Here is a 17,967-nt window from a genome sequence, read left to right as displayed (position 1 = left end):
GGTTTGTGCTTTGGTGCTGGGTTCAAACTCCGCCTGGGCCCTGTGGTGGTGATCGTGCCCCCAGCGGAGACTAAGGGAGGCCTGACAATGTGGAGGGGTGGGCTTCACGCCCCAGGCCGTGGCATCGGGGAGTTTTCTTGTTGCAATCTCTCACTCTAAATGCTGTTCCTCAGGGAAAAGACCTCGCTGACTGTGACTGTGGTTTGTTTTATTTCTCCTGAGTCATCGCCCCTGTCCCCTGTCATGAGCCTATCTGAGTCTGTCGCGCCCCAGGTCCGGCAGCTCCCAAAGGAGGGGGGCAGGCAGATTTGGATTTGGGCATCCTTGACAGTCTTCAGCCCCGGCCTGCATTGGTCAGGGACGGGTGGGGGGGTATGTGGGTGGATGGGTGGGATTGTAGGAAGTCCAACTTCCCCTGGAGTTAGATCTGAAATCCCCTCTGGCCTTAGGAGTTAAAACCCGGACAGCCCCTTCTCTGCACCTCCCTCTGAGTTCCTGCCCCACTTCCCCAGCTCTGTGGGGGTCACCCACTCCTTCCCTCCTGCTGGAGCGGCAGGACCCGGCCACTTCCCCACTGCCCTCCTGCCTCAGATCTGGCCCGGCTGTCCGTTCCCCTTGCCTCCACCCCCCCCCCCCAAGGACGTTACAGGAGTGTCCCATCTGCGGACAGCCTGTGCTGAGATGGGAGCCCAAGGGGAGGCCAGAAGGGGGCAAAGCACTTCGGGCTCTGAGGCCTTGGGAAAGAAGCCGTGATTCATGCTCAGCGTATGTCTCCTAATCCCAGAGCCAGAGAGGCAGGGGAGGGGGTCCAGGCGGCAGCCAACCCTACTGGCCGAGCCGCGCTCCTTTCCCCACCAGGCATCTCTGTGAGCAGGCCCTGGGTCTGCGCGCCTCTCCGGGCCGAACTCCCTTCGCTCCACGGCCCCTGACTGCTCAGCGCTGGTGACTGGGGCAGAGCCGAGCCGCTCTCCGCTCCGCGGCCCGATGAGGCGAGCCGCAGCCGCCCCATGGGGAGAATCACCGTGAAAGCCGAATGTAGGCCCCAGCTGGGGCTACGCCAATGCGACGAGTAACAACGGTGGGGGAGAGGGGGCAGACAGGGAAGGGGGTCTTGGGGCTGGGGAAGGCCGCAGCCTTGGTTTTGAATGGCTCCCTCTGTGGGGCTGCCTCTGTTTCCAAGACAACAGCACTGGGGGAGACGGTCAGGGGCTCCGGGTTTGGCGTATGCACTCTAGGCTCCCCTAGCCCTATCCCCTTCCCCAGGCACGGCTCTTCTCTCCCGGCCTACCCCTGCCCACCCCCCTGCTCCCCGATCGACCCTCCCAGCTCCAGCTCCTCTCCTGTTTGCCTGGGCATGTCTAGTTGTGTGAACGCATAGCGAGGTGTGTGGATGCGGTTGTGGCGGTGTTTGCGTGGCCTCGGTGTGTTGTGTGGATCTTCCCATGTTGTGTGCGTCCAGGGACACGTCTGTGTGCGGTCCATTGGGTGTCTGCCTGCGGGGATGGCCGGCGTCTGCGCTGTGATTCAGCGGGAGGGGCGTGATGCTAACGCCACGTGCTGAGCAGGAGGGGCCTGCAGGGAAGGCATCTGCATTGAGGCTCTCGGTAGATCCACAGAACCGGTGCAGCCGGAGCAGCAGCAGGGCCGCCCTCCACTGAAGCAACTGCTCCCACGGCCCAGTCTGTGGCAGGTGCGGCCGCCACCGGGCTGAGCGTCTAGCCCAGTCTGACTGGCAGGGCGGCAATCAGTGCCAGCGACCACGGGGTTTTCTGTGCCGTGGACACAAGTTGGCCGCCAAGCAGCCATCAGGCGGGCCTGGCTGTCGGTCACTAGTGGCCTGGTCTGCCCTTGGTGTAGCCGCCTGGAGCAGAAAGGCCCCAGATCTGATCCCCCAGCCCCCACCTTTTACTGGGCTAGTCCTTGCCCCTCTTAGGCAGTAAAATAAGGAGGGACTAGGAAGACCTGGGACTGCTCACCGGGTTCTCTTGTTCTCTCCCAGCAGGCTGCTGTCGCCGGACTACACCGAGACGCACTACGCAGCCGGCGGGCAGCCGGTGACGCTGTCTCCCAACTACACCGTGAGTAGGGTGCCCGGCATTGCCAAGGGCAGAGATTTTGCAGTGGTGCTGGTGACTCTCTTCCCTCTGAGTCAGCGCTGAACCAGTGCCCGGCTCGGGGTGCTGTGCCCCTGGCGGCGCTGTCCCTTGAATGACCTGGAAAGCTCAGGATCTGTCCCGTTGTGGGCGTTCTGGGTCTGGTGGCACTTTTTGCAAGCTTGGGAGTGTTTGTCCCAAGCAAATTTCACCCAGCACAGGTTATTGCATTCTACCTATTTATAACCCCCTTCACTTCCTGTCCCAAACTATCATGTGGTGCCACTTTTAAACAGCTGCCATGTTCCACCCCAGAGGTGGCTGCATTTCTATGGTGGGCAAAGTGATACCTGTGTAGCGCTTGTACCTAATCTGGGAAAGGGGGGTGGAAAAGAGATTTTACGGTGTGTGCCTAGCCGGCCCAGCTGGACTCGGGGGGTATTGGGAGGTGCTCGGATATCAGGATAAGTCCCTAGAGAGCTCGCTAAACAGCTTCATGCTTGTACAGTGCTTTGGGGTCTTGTGGGATGAGAGGAGCTGGGTAAATGTACAGGTCAGGTAGTCGTCGTTTCTGCCCAGTCACTCATGGAAGAGACTGGTGTAAATCAGGATCATGCCGTTGAAATCACTGGAGCTTGCTGATTTACACCAGCTGAGAATCTGGCCTCTATCTCTCTAGGCTCCCTGCCGCCAGCATCTTTCACCAGCGCTGCACTAATCGGTGTCGCTCCACCTCTCGCATCTCCTCCCTCTCACCAGCCTGTGTCCTATCGCCTCCAGATCGGAGGTGGTGACCCTTCAGGGGTGCAGGCTGGTAGGAATGGAGGATAGCAGTGGCTGTGAGGGTCACCCCTTCAATATAAGTCACAGCCTATAAGTCACAATACAAGCCAAACCACGGAGAAGAAGGATGGTCCAATGGCCAGAGCTCTAACCCGGCACTTGGGAGGTATGGGTTCCATTCCTTGCTCCCCCACAGCCCTCCTATGTCACCTTGGGTGACTCACTTAGCCTCTCTGTGCCTCAGTTTCCCCATCTGTACTATGGGGATAATAGCACTGCCTCCCAGGGGTGTTGGGAGGATACTGCAGCAAAGCCTGGGAGGCACTCGGATTCGGTGTTGATGGGAGGGCCAGATAAGTCCCATAGATGCATAGACAGGCTTCCATCAGGACCACAGTGCAGGGGTGTGTATGGTTTGTGGAGATTTCTGCGGGACGGGACTGTCGCTATTTGCTCGAAGGCTCTCTGAGGAGCCGCCGTATGACTCTGGTTTCGGGAGTCCTGCTTTATTGGGGGTTGCTTATGGCACCCAGAGGCTAGGGGACCCCCCAGAGTAATAATATAAACCCCTCCCAGCCAGGTTCTTGGGCATTGAACGGTCAATAAAGACTTCAGGGTGGCTCACTGTCCCCATCTGACTGTTCCTGTCGGGGAGCTGCTCGGCTCCCGCGCTGAGGCGGTGGCCATGGAAACCCCCATAAACCAACACGCGCTGCGGGAGTGGAAACTGAGGCACTCCGCGGTCGAGCGACTTGAAGCACAGCCGGCGAGTGTAGCGGCAGGAATGGAACCCAGGAGTCCTGACTCCCAGGCACCTGCTCTGACCACCGGACAGCACACCCTGCCTGTGTAGCTCCACAGGGCTGACATGGCTGCTCTGTTGGGGGGCCGCCGAGGGCAGTGGTTGGTTTACGGCACGGATTCTCAAAGGGTGTGAGCTCTCCAGCTGACTTCACCACTGCACAGGGGTGTTGTGAGGATAAACGCATTAAAGACTGTCAGATACGACTATCACGGGGGCCATCCAAGCCCCTTAGACAGACACTCTCCTTACCCAGAGCTGCTCTCTGCCGAACCCCCAGACCTTGAGCACTATCTTCTTCTGCATATGGCTGACGGTGGCTTTCAAACCTAAACGTTCCGCAGCATTTCAAACTTTGCAATTCAAACAGTGCAGGGAAAACGCTGACACATTTTGTGACATTTCCCCCTGGTTTTTAACCAACTCTCAAAGTAAAAAAAAAAGAAAGACACACGCCACATTTTGTAAAACAGAGGAAACATTGGGGAGGAAAATTCACCAAATTCCTTCTCCCATTTGTTTTGCTGTTTGACCAGCTCTCTGCTTTTCAGATCCTGTCCTAAATGGGGAGGTCTAGGTTGGATATTAGGAAACACTGTTTCACTGGGAGGGTGGTGAAGCACTGGAATGCGTTACCTAGGGAGGTGGTGGAGTCTCCTTCCTTGGAGGTTTTTAAGGCCCGGCTTGACAAAGCCTTGGCTGGGATGATTTAGTTGGAGAGTGGTCCTGCTTTGAGCAGGGGGTTGGACTAGATGACCACCTGAGGTCCCTTCCAACCCTGATATTCTATGATTCTATAATTTGCAGGTTGTTTCTGGGCTCTGTGGATTAGCAGCCCCGTTCCACCCCAGAGGTGGGCACAATGCCTTTGCCAGGTATCCCTTACCTCCACTCTGGCATGGCACTGTCAGCTAACCTCGCCCGAACTGGGGAAGAGGTGGGTGTAGGAAAGACCGTTTGATTTACCAGACGGAGTCCCTCTTTAGGCTCCCACCGGACAGACAGGGCAAACAGCCCTGAAGTGGAGCTGTCGTAGCGAAAGGAAGTGGGTGGATGGATGGAGCCAGGGGGAAAGTCAATCCCTCACAGAAAGCCTGCTGCACCGATTCTGCCTTCCCCCAGGACCACACTGCCATCTAAACCCAGTTGGAGCAAAACTGGATTCTGTTACAAGGCCGGATCCTGCTGTCTGGTTTCAAGCCCCATTGGTTTCAGTGGCGAGCTCTGTTTAGCAACCGATGGCACGAAGCAGTTGCTGTCTGGCCAGGCAGCGTTAGTAGGGGCCAGGCTGTGCTAAAGATATTTAAAAACCACGCTGGAGCCCCAGTGCACCTCACGTCCAACGCATTCGGGTCTGTTTCTCTACAGGCAGAGGTGATCCTAAATCAATCTCTCTCTGTCACTCACTCACTCACTCACACACCCACCCGCTGCGGGCCGAACGGGGTGTTAGAAACCAGCTCGTCTGGCACCAGACTTGAATTGTGGTTACAGCCACAGTTCTGTGGCCAGGGGAGATGGGGCCACAGGCTGCCCCATCCACCACACCCTTGCTGTCATTGTTAGAGCCTCAATATTACGTCTCTCTCTCTCTCTCTTTCTTTTTCTTTAAGATACTCTGTCACCAGGGCATCATCCCTCCATGTCTAACGTGTGATAGTCTAAGCAGCCTGTCCTCAGGGTATCTGTCCCCCCACTCATCTCCCACACCCCAAATCACAAAGCTGGCCCGAGCATGGTTTCTCCAGACCCATGAAGCCCTGCTTCTCCTCCCTTCCCTGGGCCAGGCTGCTGGGGGCAGGCTCCTCCGGGCGGGGGTTGTGGTGTGATGACATTGGGATGCCAGGTTGGCTGAAAGCGTGTCCCCCGAAGCTCAGGTTCGCTTGGCCGGGCCCGTGCAGATCCCGCTGATCTCGTTTCCCCTCTGCTGTGGGTGCAGCTCTGCCCCAAGCCCCCCCTCCCCCGCGCGTGGGCACAGTCCAGCCCCCAGAAAGCTTTGCACTGAGGCTGCCTGCTTTGAAACAGGGCCCCCCGATGTGCAGACGTAGGCCTCCGAGGCTGATAACCGGACACCCTCCCCTCCCAGCGCGGCTCGCCATGGGCCTGCTTGTGTGAGCAGCCGGGGTGACCTGTTTTCCCTGACAGCAGCGGGGCTGATGCATGTAGCGTTAGGAATGCGAGCAGCACGCGGCTGCCTGTGTCTCTTGGACGGGATACAGCACCTCCCATCCCAGGGAAAGAGAAACACGCAGCAGAAGGCAGCTGCTTTCCTCCGGCCCCCTGTTCTGCTCCCCCCTCCCTTCAGTCCAGGAGGCCCAAGTCCAGTGACCTTTGGGAACCAGACTCGTGGTCAGTCTGGCTTTGTTCTCGCAGCTGGGTGGGGTTTATTCTCTGGGGTGGGGATTATTTCCCCTTCGGGCTGCCTCGTGTATGGCCCAGAGCTACAAGGTGCTCTAAGTGAGAGAGCTCTGATCACCTGGGCAGATGCACTACGGGGCCCCTGGTCCAGCTCACGTGGAAGTCAGTGGTGAAACACTCCTTGCCTTTGATGGGAGTGCGATTGGGCCTGGACAGGACAGGTGGCTGAATTTGGTGCAGTCCATCACATGGCCTACGGGGGGGCGCAGACAAGGTGTGTTTAATTCCCCACCCTTAGATGCAGTGGGTTGGCAAGTGACATGATTTAGTCTTGGCTTGGGGCCATAGCCGGGTTGGTTTGTCACCAAACAGTGGGTGGGAGTAGCAAGCGGCAGGGTCTGTTTGTCTGATGGCCAATGGTAGCCAATCACTGCTGTCTGTTGCCCTTTTCCCAGGATCACTGTTATTACCACGGCCACGTGCGAGGGTACCAGGGCTCCTGGGTGGTTCTCAGCACCTGCTCGGGGATCAGGTAAGGAGGAGAGTTTGGCATGCGGGTGGAGGGGGAACTGGGGGCAGGGTGCGGGCTCGGTCTGTGTCGCACAATGGAGGAGGGAACTCCCGGCAGGGAAAGCACAGTTCATACATCGTAGTCAAGGTCCTTGTTCCTCCTGGCCAAGCCGATGAATATCCACTTGATTTTTTTTCATTGCTTCCCTGCCCCAGTCAGGTGCACTGGTGCAAAGGACGCTGCTGTGGACAAGACTGTAAAATCATCTGGACGCAGTTGCCCTGATGCCACAGTGATGGGCACAGCATAAGAAGCTGGATGGCTAGCTAGAGACTTTGGCCCCATTTCTCCATTGCTTTGTGCCTTCGGGCACCGTTCTGACCTGGGAGTCTGTTACAGGTGCTCTACCCTGATGAAATTGACTATGCAAAATGCAGGGCAGTGGAGCACGGGGCTCTTTGTCAGTAAAGTGCCGGACACGCTATAAACAATCTTCTCTAGCAACAGCTGATCGGATGGGTCAGGAATCTCCTGTGGAACTGGCTCGCTTTGCGATTTAACTCCCCTCTGCCGTTTTGGTGTAAAAGGCCAACGTGCCAGGCACGGCCCCTAATGGCAGAATCCGTGTGACTGGCTAGAGGTGAGAATGGAGCTGTCTCCCAAGGCTGGAGCCGTGTGGAAATTTACCAGCAGATCCAATAGCAATGGCTGATGTTGGTAGCACTTTAAATAAAGTGAGGAGGGTTGAGGGGGAGGCCGTCTAAACAATTGGTCTGTCTGTCTAGGTCTTTGCCTCTCACTCGTCACTGGGAGCATGAGGGCAATGTGGCCTAGTGGATAGGGCTCTGGACTGGGGCTTAGAAGTCCTGCGCTTCCTATCACCTATTTCTATTGCTGGCTCTGCCACTGGCCTATAGGGTGACCTTGGGCAAATCACTTTCCCACTCTGTGCCTCAGTTTCCCTATCGGTACAATGGAGCTAATGATACCGACCTCCTTTGAAAGCACTGTGGAAGAGCTGGGGATCAGCGTCCGAATGCCTAGGTGGTTAAATAATGAAATCTGGCAGGGCTTCCAGCCTTCATGGCTCAGGAGGAGGAGGAGGAGAAACTGTACCCTATTGTTCAGCGCTGCCCTCTGCTCTCTGGCGACAGCAGGAGGATTAAGGACATGGCAGATTCTGAGCCACATCTTAAACAATCCAAGCAGGTGAAGTAATCGCCCAGCTATGCGCACATGTGATTTCGATTTGATGGGGGAATGTTATGGACGGTGGGGCCAGCCTCTCAGCTGGACGGCCTGGGTGTCGGCTTTCATCTGACACAGGATTCCTGCAACTGACCGAGACAGCGGTGGAGGATTTGTCAGCTGGGGGATTTCATTTGATGTTTGTTCTCCTTTGTGCCATAAAGATGCCAAGGTCTTTGCTGACTGCAGGGGTCTGTTTTCCAGCACTCTGGGCCCACTCTCTTGCTCAGGCCTGCGCCCTGGCTTGCTGTGGTTGCTTGGGGTAAATGGCTTTGTGTGAGCACCAGATTCCTGGTTTGGGCCCTGCATTGTCAGCAGCTCAGAGTTTGCATGATCTAGCTGGTTGTGCAGCTTCCCTGGTGGGGCGTGCTGGGGCGGGGCAGGGGATGAGCTAGCGCGTGAGTCCTTTGTTACTGTCGGTGCGCCAAAACGGTTCAGATCAAATCAGTAAGGAGCGAGCGAGGCCCCTAGCTGCAGAGCGAGCTGTTCCTTTCCAAGGCATGAAATTGCTGGATCCATTTATTCACGGCTGTTTATTCATTCGCTGGTCCATCGGCATCTCTTCCCACATCTCTGTTTGTCCCATCTCTCCAAATGCCTGCCCCTTGCCCTAACCCTCCATCTGAATTTCTCTCGCCCGCTCGCATTGTCTCCCACACCCACTTCTGACTTGTGCCACCCTTTCCCCTAGGCGTTTTGGGCTGTATAAGTAAGAGCATTGCCAGCAGATCGAGGGACGTGATCATTCCCCTCTATTCGGCATTGGTGAGGCCTCACTTGGAGTACTGTGTCCAGTTTTGGGCCCCACACTACAAGAAGGATGTGGAAAAATTGGAAAGAGCCCAGCAGAGGGCAACAAAAATGATTAGGGGGCTGGAGCACATGATTTACGAGGAGAGGCTGAGGGATCTGGGATTATTTAGTCTGCAGAAGAGAAGAATGAGGGGGGATTTGATAGCTGCTTTCAAAAACCTGAAGGGGGGTTCCAAAGAGGATGGATCTAGACTGTTCTCAGTGGTACCAGATGACGGAACAAGGAGCAATGGTCTCAAGTTGCAGTGGGGGAGGTTTAGGTTGGATATTAGGAAAACCTTTTTCACTAGGAGGGTGGTGAAGCACTGGAATGGGTTACCTAGGGAGGTGATGGAATCTCCTTCCTTAGAGGTTTTTAAGGCCCGGCTTGACAAAGCCCTGGCTGGGATGATTTAGTTGGTGTTGGTCCTGCTTTGAGCAGGGGGTTGGACTAGATGACCTCCTGAGGTCCTTTCCAGCCCTGAGATTCTATGATTCTAACAGCCCCCAGGGAACGCTTGCCAAGCAACTCCTGCCTTCCCTTTCAAAGTCCTCCCTGACGCCCCCCCTTTCCTGTAGTAGCTGTAAAGCGCACACGCCTCTCTGTGCCTGATCCGTACTAATCCAATGAGTGCCCACAGACTGCACGCCAACAGGCTGTTGTGTTGGGCCCCGATCCAGCACAGCATTTCAGTGACACGCATGACGTTAACGTGTCATTAGAAGTTACCGGAACTGCTCACGTTCTAAAGCTAGGCCCACACATAAGTGCTTTGTTGGGTCAGAGCCCTCGTGCATGTTCTCAGGGCATGTCTCTGCTCTGCTCCCCTGGTTAACTTGGTCAGAGTTGCCCTTGAACTCCTCGTGTGCAGAAAGTGACTGGCTTGTTCCCTTTCCATTCATGTCTCTCCTCTCTTCATTGCCAGCGGCCTGATCGTGCTGAATGCCAACGACAGCTACTACTTGAAACCCCTGGGGACCCCGGAACCTGAGCATCACATCCTCTATAGGGCAGAGCACTTGCCAGTCGAAGGCGGGACTTGTGGGCATAGCGGCCTGTTAGGAAGCAGCATAGCTGACATTGCCAGACTCGTCAGGCCGGTACATCGGCTGGTAAGTCTTTGCTTTCCTTTCGCTGCCCTGTTAAATGGTCCTTACCTGTGCGGAGGCAGGTGAGAGCTGTGGGCAGCTCCCCCTGTGTGTCCGTATAAAGCAGGGTGTGATAACCGCTCCCTCCTGCGGTCGTGCCACCGTGGGCGGTGAGCTTGTAGACGCTAACCGTGGTCAGACCTGGTTTGTGCTTGGATGGGAGCTCTCTAAGGGGGAAACAAATGTAGCAGGAAGCAGTGCTGGTGGATCAGCAGCTGGCGTTCTTCCCTCTGGGCTGGGATGGAGCCCAGTTCACTAGCACGGTGTTAAAGGTTGCTCTGGTTTGGATGAAACGTGAAACTGAACACTGGTCAATAAAGATCCCATAGCGGGTTCCGCAAGATACGGGGGATTAACGTTGGTGTTACGGTCCTGTTACAGATCAGCAAATTGCATCTGAGCCGCCAAGATTTTTTTTTGCTGCTCTGTGCCTCAGTTTCCCTCTCTCTGAACGTTTCCCCATCACTGTTCAATGCACGTGATCTTGAATGTCAAGCTTGGGGTTGCTGAGAATTTAGACTGAGTCCTGTCTGTTGCACTTGCTTCCTTTCCCTCCTTTCTCGTGACGCTTGCGATTTGTTGTGCAGGCCAAGAGAGACACCTGGAGGACCCTGAAGTACATGGAGCTGTTCATTGTCGCCGATTACACCCTGGTGAGCATTTAACTCTCAGAAACTGGCTCCAATTGATCATCAGCTGGAGGAACACGGACGACTGTCAGGGAGGGAGGCTGGAGGCCGGGACAGTGTGGTCTTTGTCAGTCATTCAGAAGAGCCAGGATCCCTGTCTTTCTGCCAGGTTTTTATTTTTTCTCTGTCCTTTGGAATAGCCAAGATCGATCATATCTATCCATCCATCCATGATAATTATATCCACTCTTAATCTTCCAGTGGTACCCAGAAGGTACCTGTCATCATTACGTTATTGGGCCCACTAGTGTGCTGGGTGACAGGCAGAGAAAACAGGTCTCTGCCCCCAAGGACTTGAGATGTAACCAAAATGTCTGACCAAGTAGGGCAAAGGAGAGGTGGGGCTGCAGAGGAAACGGGCGCCCTTTGGATTAAAGGTTCCTTTTATAAAGGGTTAATAAATGCTTAATAGATATTGTAATAAATGGTTAATTGTTACAGAGGTTTACAGAGTCCAGCAGGTCAATAGGTTGCTAATGACCAGGGCTTACAACCATGTATAACACATATGCCCCAGGTCTGTAATATGCTTATAATGTCGGTTGATCCATTTGTGAACCCTCGATGAATGGAGCCTTAGTTCTAAAGTGAGAGCGAGGATCAGATTGCCCCGTTGACGCGGTGTGAGGGTGCGTTCCTCCTGGCAGTCAGACTTAACAAAACGGCACAGGTTCTAACACACCTTGTCTGGAGTCCAGAGCTGGCCCCGGAGCTTCCTGCAGCCGCAAGAGGTTCCCAGAGGTGGAGGTGGGTCCGATCTTCCGAGTGCCCCTGCTCGGGGCTCCTATCTGCTAGTCCCAGCTGTGCAGGGGAAGAACAGGACTTGCTCTTCCCCTGCACAGCCGCTTTAGGGGAGATATCGGACCCACCTCCAGGCGCTTCTCCCAGGTCGACCAGAACTGCATTTCTCAGCAAATAAACGATTTGTCTGAAAACCTGTGCCCGGCTTTCTCCATAGTCCTCCCACCTTGTTCCCTTGCCACCACCTGTGTTGACTTTCCTCCGTCCTTCCTCTGGGGCAAAGCGAAGTGGAGGTGGACAGTTCTGTCCAGCAGTAACATCCCTCCAGCCAGTGATGGACGGCTCTTGCAGTGCATTGGTAATGCCTGCTCATAACGGCTTGTCCCTTTCTCCTGACTTAACGCGAGGTGTGGGGGCGCTCCCAGGACATCCTCTGCTCTCAGGCTGCTTCGTGCCAATGAGAAAGCAACAGGAGAAGTGAGATTTCGGGGGACGTTAGCTGCTCTTTGTTGGGAGATAGATAGATTGATCGATCTATCCATCTCTCTCTGTCCCAACAGGAGCAGCTAACGTATGTAACTAACAAGCAGCTTGTGTGTGTGTGTGTGTGTGTGTGTGTGTGTGTGTGTGTATATACATACATACACACACACACACGCATTGTGATTTATATATCCATGTAATATGTTATAGGTTATTGAGGCCTGGTATGAATGATGCGTGCTTGACATGAATGTGTGTGTTCCAAGGACTATTAGAACTTTTTGTGCAAAAACGATTTTATGTTTTGAGAAAAATACAGAAAATTGTTAGAAAAGGAAATAACACCAGCTGGACTGATATAAAATTGTATAAGAATTGGAGGCACTGGCACGCCTTGAATGATGGTGGCCCGTCCAGGATTGTCTCTGTGGAATTGTGTGGGTAGAAGGCCTAGTAAACAAAGGCAAAGAACCGATGACGTGAGAGAATGGACTATAAATGGATGCCCATGATTTCTGCAAATTGGAGTCGTTTATGGATCCAGAGTCCCGGGTGGATCTAGATGTGGTTTTGCCGGCTCCCCGCATCTTATGATCTTATCCTGACGGAAGGCACCTTGACTGGCCATCGGGACCATTCTGCCCTTTGGACTCTGGTGTAGTATGTTTGGGGTGTGAATGTGGAGTGAGTTTGTTTTGTAATCAATAAAGAGCATCCAGAGTATCGTATACCAACGCTGTCCGGTATCTGCCTGCTCCCCATCCCATAGGGAGACCTCTGTTGTGGGTCTAACAAGTGGTGGAGATTGCAGAGATATTAAGGAGTGCCAGATTTCAAGATGGGGTCTTACAGTGTTGGCGGGGTGGGGGTGGGGGGGTCCTTATTTGTGAAATTTGTAAAAAAACAAAACAAAACAACCCTCCCCCCCAAAAAAAACGTGTGGGGAGATACCAAGTAGTGTTAGTGTAATAATGTTTAAAATGCTGTTAAAGAAGAGAAGTAAAGGGGTGGACAAGGCACCCCAGTGGACTAAAGTTAAAGCCCCCTCTCTGTTAGAGAAGGAGATTATTGGGACCTGCCCGTGGATGGAAGTTGCGGTGGAACCTGATATAACACTTGATACCTTAGAAAACATGTTCGGGAAATATGTACGGCTGTACAAGCCTAATGCCAGTAAAAGCAAACGGCCGTAGTATGGCTGTTGTGGCAAACTGTAAAAAAGGCAATTGCATGTAAGGGGGAAGTCTGTGCAGAGTTACAAACATTACAAGAGAATTTTAAAACTGGCCAGGAAAATTTGGAACGGGAAGTGAGGCAGGCACAGATAATGCAAACTCAGTTAGAACAATTGGGAAAACAAAATAGGGAACTGGAAAAAAGAATGATGGATTGGAAAAAAATTAAAGCAGACACAGATAAATTAGACTACTAAGTAACAGAAATGAAACAGTTAATTCGGGATTTGACTAAGGAAAAAGAAGAGAAAATTGCAAGCGTTTCTCACAGTTGGTGCCAGAAAACTATAGCAGCATTAAAAAAGCAAGTGAAAATACAGGAGCTGCGAGTTGCGTGTCAAAAAGAAAAAAAATTGAATTTGGATTTGGATTCCAATGATATTTAGTATGAAGAAAATCTGCAAGGGGGTCAAAAGACAAGGGAATTTGGCCAACCTTGAGAGGGGCTTTATGCTAAGTTAAGAAAAGAAATAAGAAACTGGCTGGAAGAGCCTAAGCCAGAAAAGTCTGTAGCAGTGATAGAACGGAGATCAACCATTAAGACCGGGGGCGATACGGTCAGAGCAGACACAAATAATTCCTGCGATTTCATCAGACTTACAGTTGATGGTAAAGTCATTGGGCCTAGTGAATATAAAAAATTTAGCTACATGGCTGGTACAGTGGGCAGAATGAGGAGGAACAAAGAATTTAAATAAGAATGAATCTTAGAGGTTAATCAGGGCATCTACCACTGGAAAAATTAGACAGGCAGTAAATCAAGTGAAAAATGCTTTGGGCGGGCAGCCAGAAGGACACCAACTGATACACCTCTACCCAGATATAACGCGACCCGATATAACACGAATTCGGATACAACGCAGTAAAGCAGTGCTCCGGGCGGGGGCGGGGTTGTGCGCTCTGGCGGATCAAAGCAAGTTCGATATAACGCGGTTTCACCTATAACGCGGTAAGATTTTTTGGCTCCCGAGGACAGCATTCTATTGGGGTAGAGGTGTACTATGATTTATTATGCTGTTTTAAAAAAAAAAAAGATAGATCAAAAACCCATGAAGGTGTTATCCAGTGCAGATTACATGAAGTCTGGAAATTCACCCAGGGATTACCTGTTAAAGAGAATAACACTGAGATTATTGGCTGAAGAAATACAACCGCTGACTAATCCCAGGGCAGAGGTCACCAGACCTGTCACAGCTGATTCTTTAACGGCAGTTGATTTGAATCAGAGGGAATTCTGAAATAACGTGTTTAAAGGATTGAACAAAAATTTATTAGCAATGTCTACTAATCTGGTAAACCAAGCAGGCCAGGATGAGGGGTTAACTGTTATGGATGCATGGAGCACTGGATAGTATGCCAACACATGATGAAAGGGGGAAGCCAGGTAAAAGAATTGAAACCTAGGGTACCTTTTGTTAAAGCAATAACATATTCAGATAAGAGTGCTTCTAAATCAGGATACCGTGAGAGAGGCCGAGGCCGTGGTAGAGGACGAAACACCCCACCCCAAGGAGGTAGAGGGTGAAATAATCAAAAGGAGTAAATGTAGTTTGAAATATGGCTTGGAGGTGTTTAAAATTAAGGAAAGTACAATGGAAAACGTACTAATGAATTAATAAAAAGAAAATGCAAAGAATAAAAAAAAATGTTTTAAGGAGCAAAAAAGGGATGCAGCTATGGAAGCTGAGGGTTCAAAAACACCTGCTCTATAGGGAAGCCCCCATGGCAAGTTGCTCCCACTGGAAATGGGTCCTCGGGAGTGGGAAATGGAAACTAAATTAAAATGGAATTCAAACGGGAGGCCTCGGACAACTGTCATTGTAAAAACGAATGAACCGAAAGATGCCCTATTGAATAGTGGGGCTGGTGTAACTATTGTAACTAAAAGTTGTCATTTAACTCGATATGTGTCAGAAATTATTACAGCAGCCTCCTTTATTGGGGAAGGAGTGACCAAAAAAATGTATCATTCAGTAAAAATAGCTCTACCTGGGGTGGGGATTTTTGTTGTAAAAAACAAATGCGTCAGATTGAACAGGAGCCTAAACTAGTAATATTGGGAACTCCCTTTTTAAAAAAGAAATCGGTTAGTTTTGGATTTAACTAATAGAGTTCTGTGGCGTGTGCCCGGCTGGACGGAAAGCATCCTGACAGCAGGGGACATTCCAAGAATAGGCTCTGCAGAAGCAGTGAAAAAGATTATAGTGGATCAGTCGAATGTGTGGGTAAAGGAGTTTCCCGATGTATACATTAAAAATCAAGCAAAATGTGGTAAAATCGCAGCCCGTGTTAAAGTCGTGGGGAATAACGTGCCACCACAGAGACAAATAACCTGTGCAAGCAGAGGCAGGAATTAAAAAAAATAATTAGAACAACAGGAAGTAATTAAAAAGGGAAATTCCGCATACAATAGCCCAATTTGGCCTGTATTAAAAGCCTCAAAAAATTAAAAATTGACAGTGGATTTTAGACCAATTAATAAAGCTACCCCCCCCACACACACACACACCCCATGGCACCAGTAGTAGCAGATCTACCTCAAGTACAGAGGGCCCCTAAATGGCTCTCTGTCATAAATTTGGCAAATTGTTTTTTCGCTATCCCATTGCGTCCCGATTCTTGGGCCCGCTTTGCGTTCACTTGTAAGGAACAACCGTACTTATTTAAAAACATTCCCCGGGGCCCACGTTGCGCTCCGGCTATTGTGCACCGACATGTGGTGCGAATGCTGGATCAATTCTCCAAAAAGAATTAAAAAAAAGTCCGCTCCGATGTAAATAACATATTAGTGTGGGGGGGACACACTAAAAAGGAGGCGACTGAGCGAACTAAAAAGGTGTTAAAACTCATTCAGAAAACGGGTTTCAAGGCTAATTTAAAAAATGCCCAACGAGTGCAAAAAAAAGTAAATTATTTGGGGGTGAGCCTACGGAAAGAATAAATTCAGGTAAATCAACAAAAGGTAAAATCATTAATAAATTTCCCAAGGCCGAAGAATTTTCATGTGTTGAGGGTGATGTTAGGAGGGTTTAACTATTTTAAAAAAAACACATCTGGAATTTTGCCCCTATAACTGGACCCTTGTGGTGTTTACTAAAAAAAAAAAAAAAAAAGTAGACTGAAAGTGGGGGGCCTAAACCAAAAAAGAGCGTTCTGTCATTTAAAACAAGCCATAATGCAAGCTCCAGCATTGAAATTCCCAGAGATAAACAAGCCGTTTGTAATTAAGTTGGCAGCAATCCAATGCAGTCTAGCGATGATATTGATGCGAAAAACCAATAAAAAGTTAATACCGGTAGCATATAAGTCTAAAAAATTAACCCCTACGAAACAGCAGTTTGGAATCTGTGGAAAAAAATGTTTAGCTGCTGTGTGGGCCATTGATGCTTTTGCTTTGACTACTGGCACAGCCCCTCCAAACACCTCACTCTCCCCGAAGTATATTTTATCAGAAAAACTGCAGGGGGAAAAAAGTATCAAATACCAGAATGGCCAAATGGACCTTAATGTTAACTAGCAAAAAAGTTACTTATAAAAATAACAAACAAGCAATCATGTTACCTTATGCCCTCCTGACGGAAGGAAAGAAGCATAAATGCCCACTTCCAAAAACTGAACCAAAGTTAGTTAAAAAAGCACCCCCGGTAAATAAAGTGCTATGCCTCTGGGGGGAAAAAAAGTTTGGTTTACAAATGGTAGCTCATACCATAAGAACTCTAAAAGATATACAGGATATGCAGCTGTCTAAATTAATGGGGAAACTATTTCTGATTCTATAAGTATAATTTCAGCACAGGAAGCAAAGGTCAACGCTCTTAGTAATCTGCTTAAAAAAATGTTGCAGACTGTCTTTATGTCTATATAAATTCAAACTTTGTGGTACAAAAACTGTCCTATTAAATTGAAATTTAAAAAAAAAATCATTGGAAAACTGCTAAGGAAAAAAATTTGGTCCAAAAACCCCCAATGTACTGTGCAATATTTAGACTCTAATGGCACAAAAGTGTTTAATTTAGGCAATGGGTGTATTTGTGTGTGTTAAAAAAGTATAACAATAAAAGGCCCAATTAAGTCATGTAAATGTAATGTCACAAAGGTCATTATTAATACAATTATTTACCAAGGTCCTTTATTTAAAAAAAAAAAAAAAGTTTAAAAACCAAAAAATGGTCCTTTAATTTAAAAATACATTACCAATTAATTTTTTTTTATTGTTTTTAAAAGCAAAAAAATCAGGCAATATGCAAAAAATTTATCTAAGTCTGCTCAGCTAAAAAATATAAACATTTTAATCCACAATGGTCAAATATTAAAATAAAAAAAAATTGGTAATTTCTCATTGGTACACCTCTACCCCAATATAACGCTGTCCTCGGGAGCCAAAAAATCTTACCGCGTTATAGGTGAAACGGCGTTATATCAAACTTGCTTTGATCCACCGGAGTGCGCAGCCCCGCTCTGGAGCACTGCTTTACCGCATTATATTCGAATTTGTCTTGTATCGGGTCGCGTTGTATCGGGGTAGAGGTGTATAATGTTTTTTTAAAAATGATCTCCCAGTGTCACAGCTCTTTTAAATGTAATGCTACATCCTACTGTAATAATATTTGCATTAATAATTTTGTTAACCTATGTTTATACTGCCAAATAAAAAAGCAACAACAAGTTTTAAAGCAAGTAATATATACAATTGAATTGCTTGCAAAATTAGAAAGTGATACAATAATGAATGGCATTAATCATGTATCAAGAAGGGAGAATGTTGGGAGATTTATATATAATATAAAAATCAGTATACATTGTGATTCATATCTATCCATGTAATATGTTATAGGTCGGGTCGGCAACCTTTCAGAAGTGCTGTGCCGAGTCTTCATTTATTCACTCTAATTTAAGGTTTTGCTTGCCAGTAATACATTTTAACGTTTTTAGAAGGTCTCTTTCTATAAGTCTATAATATATAACTAAACTATTGTTGTATGTAAAGTAAATAAGGTTTTTAAAATGTTTAAGAAGCTTCATTTAAAATTAAATTAAAATGCAGAGCCTCCCGGACCGGTGGCCAGGACCTGGGCAGTGTGAG

The 17,967-nt window shown here is 49.7% G+C and overlaps 1 protein-coding gene across 1 annotated transcript in view; it reads left to right on the top strand.

Moving 5' to 3' along the window:
* The window catches only part of ADAM33 (ADAM metallopeptidase domain 33), a 78,861-nt gene that overhangs the window by 37,051 nt on the left and 23,843 nt on the right, over positions 1–17,967 (top strand). The window contains exons 4-7 of the mRNA XM_065404748.1: positions 2,000–2,078; positions 6,492–6,568; positions 9,514–9,700; positions 10,324–10,389. Coding sequence (XP_065260820.1) covers positions 2,000–2,078; positions 6,492–6,568; positions 9,514–9,700; positions 10,324–10,389 — 409 coding nt within the window. The remainder of the gene's footprint in view (positions 1–1,999; positions 2,079–6,491; positions 6,569–9,513; positions 9,701–10,323; positions 10,390–17,967) is intronic.

This window comes from Emys orbicularis, chromosome 5 (genome assembly GCF_028017835.1).
Source record: "Emys orbicularis isolate rEmyOrb1 chromosome 5, rEmyOrb1.hap1, whole genome shotgun sequence".
Taxonomy (NCBI): domain Eukaryota; kingdom Metazoa; phylum Chordata; order Testudines; family Emydidae; genus Emys; species Emys orbicularis.
This window is presented reverse-complemented; position numbering and strand designations above follow the sequence as displayed.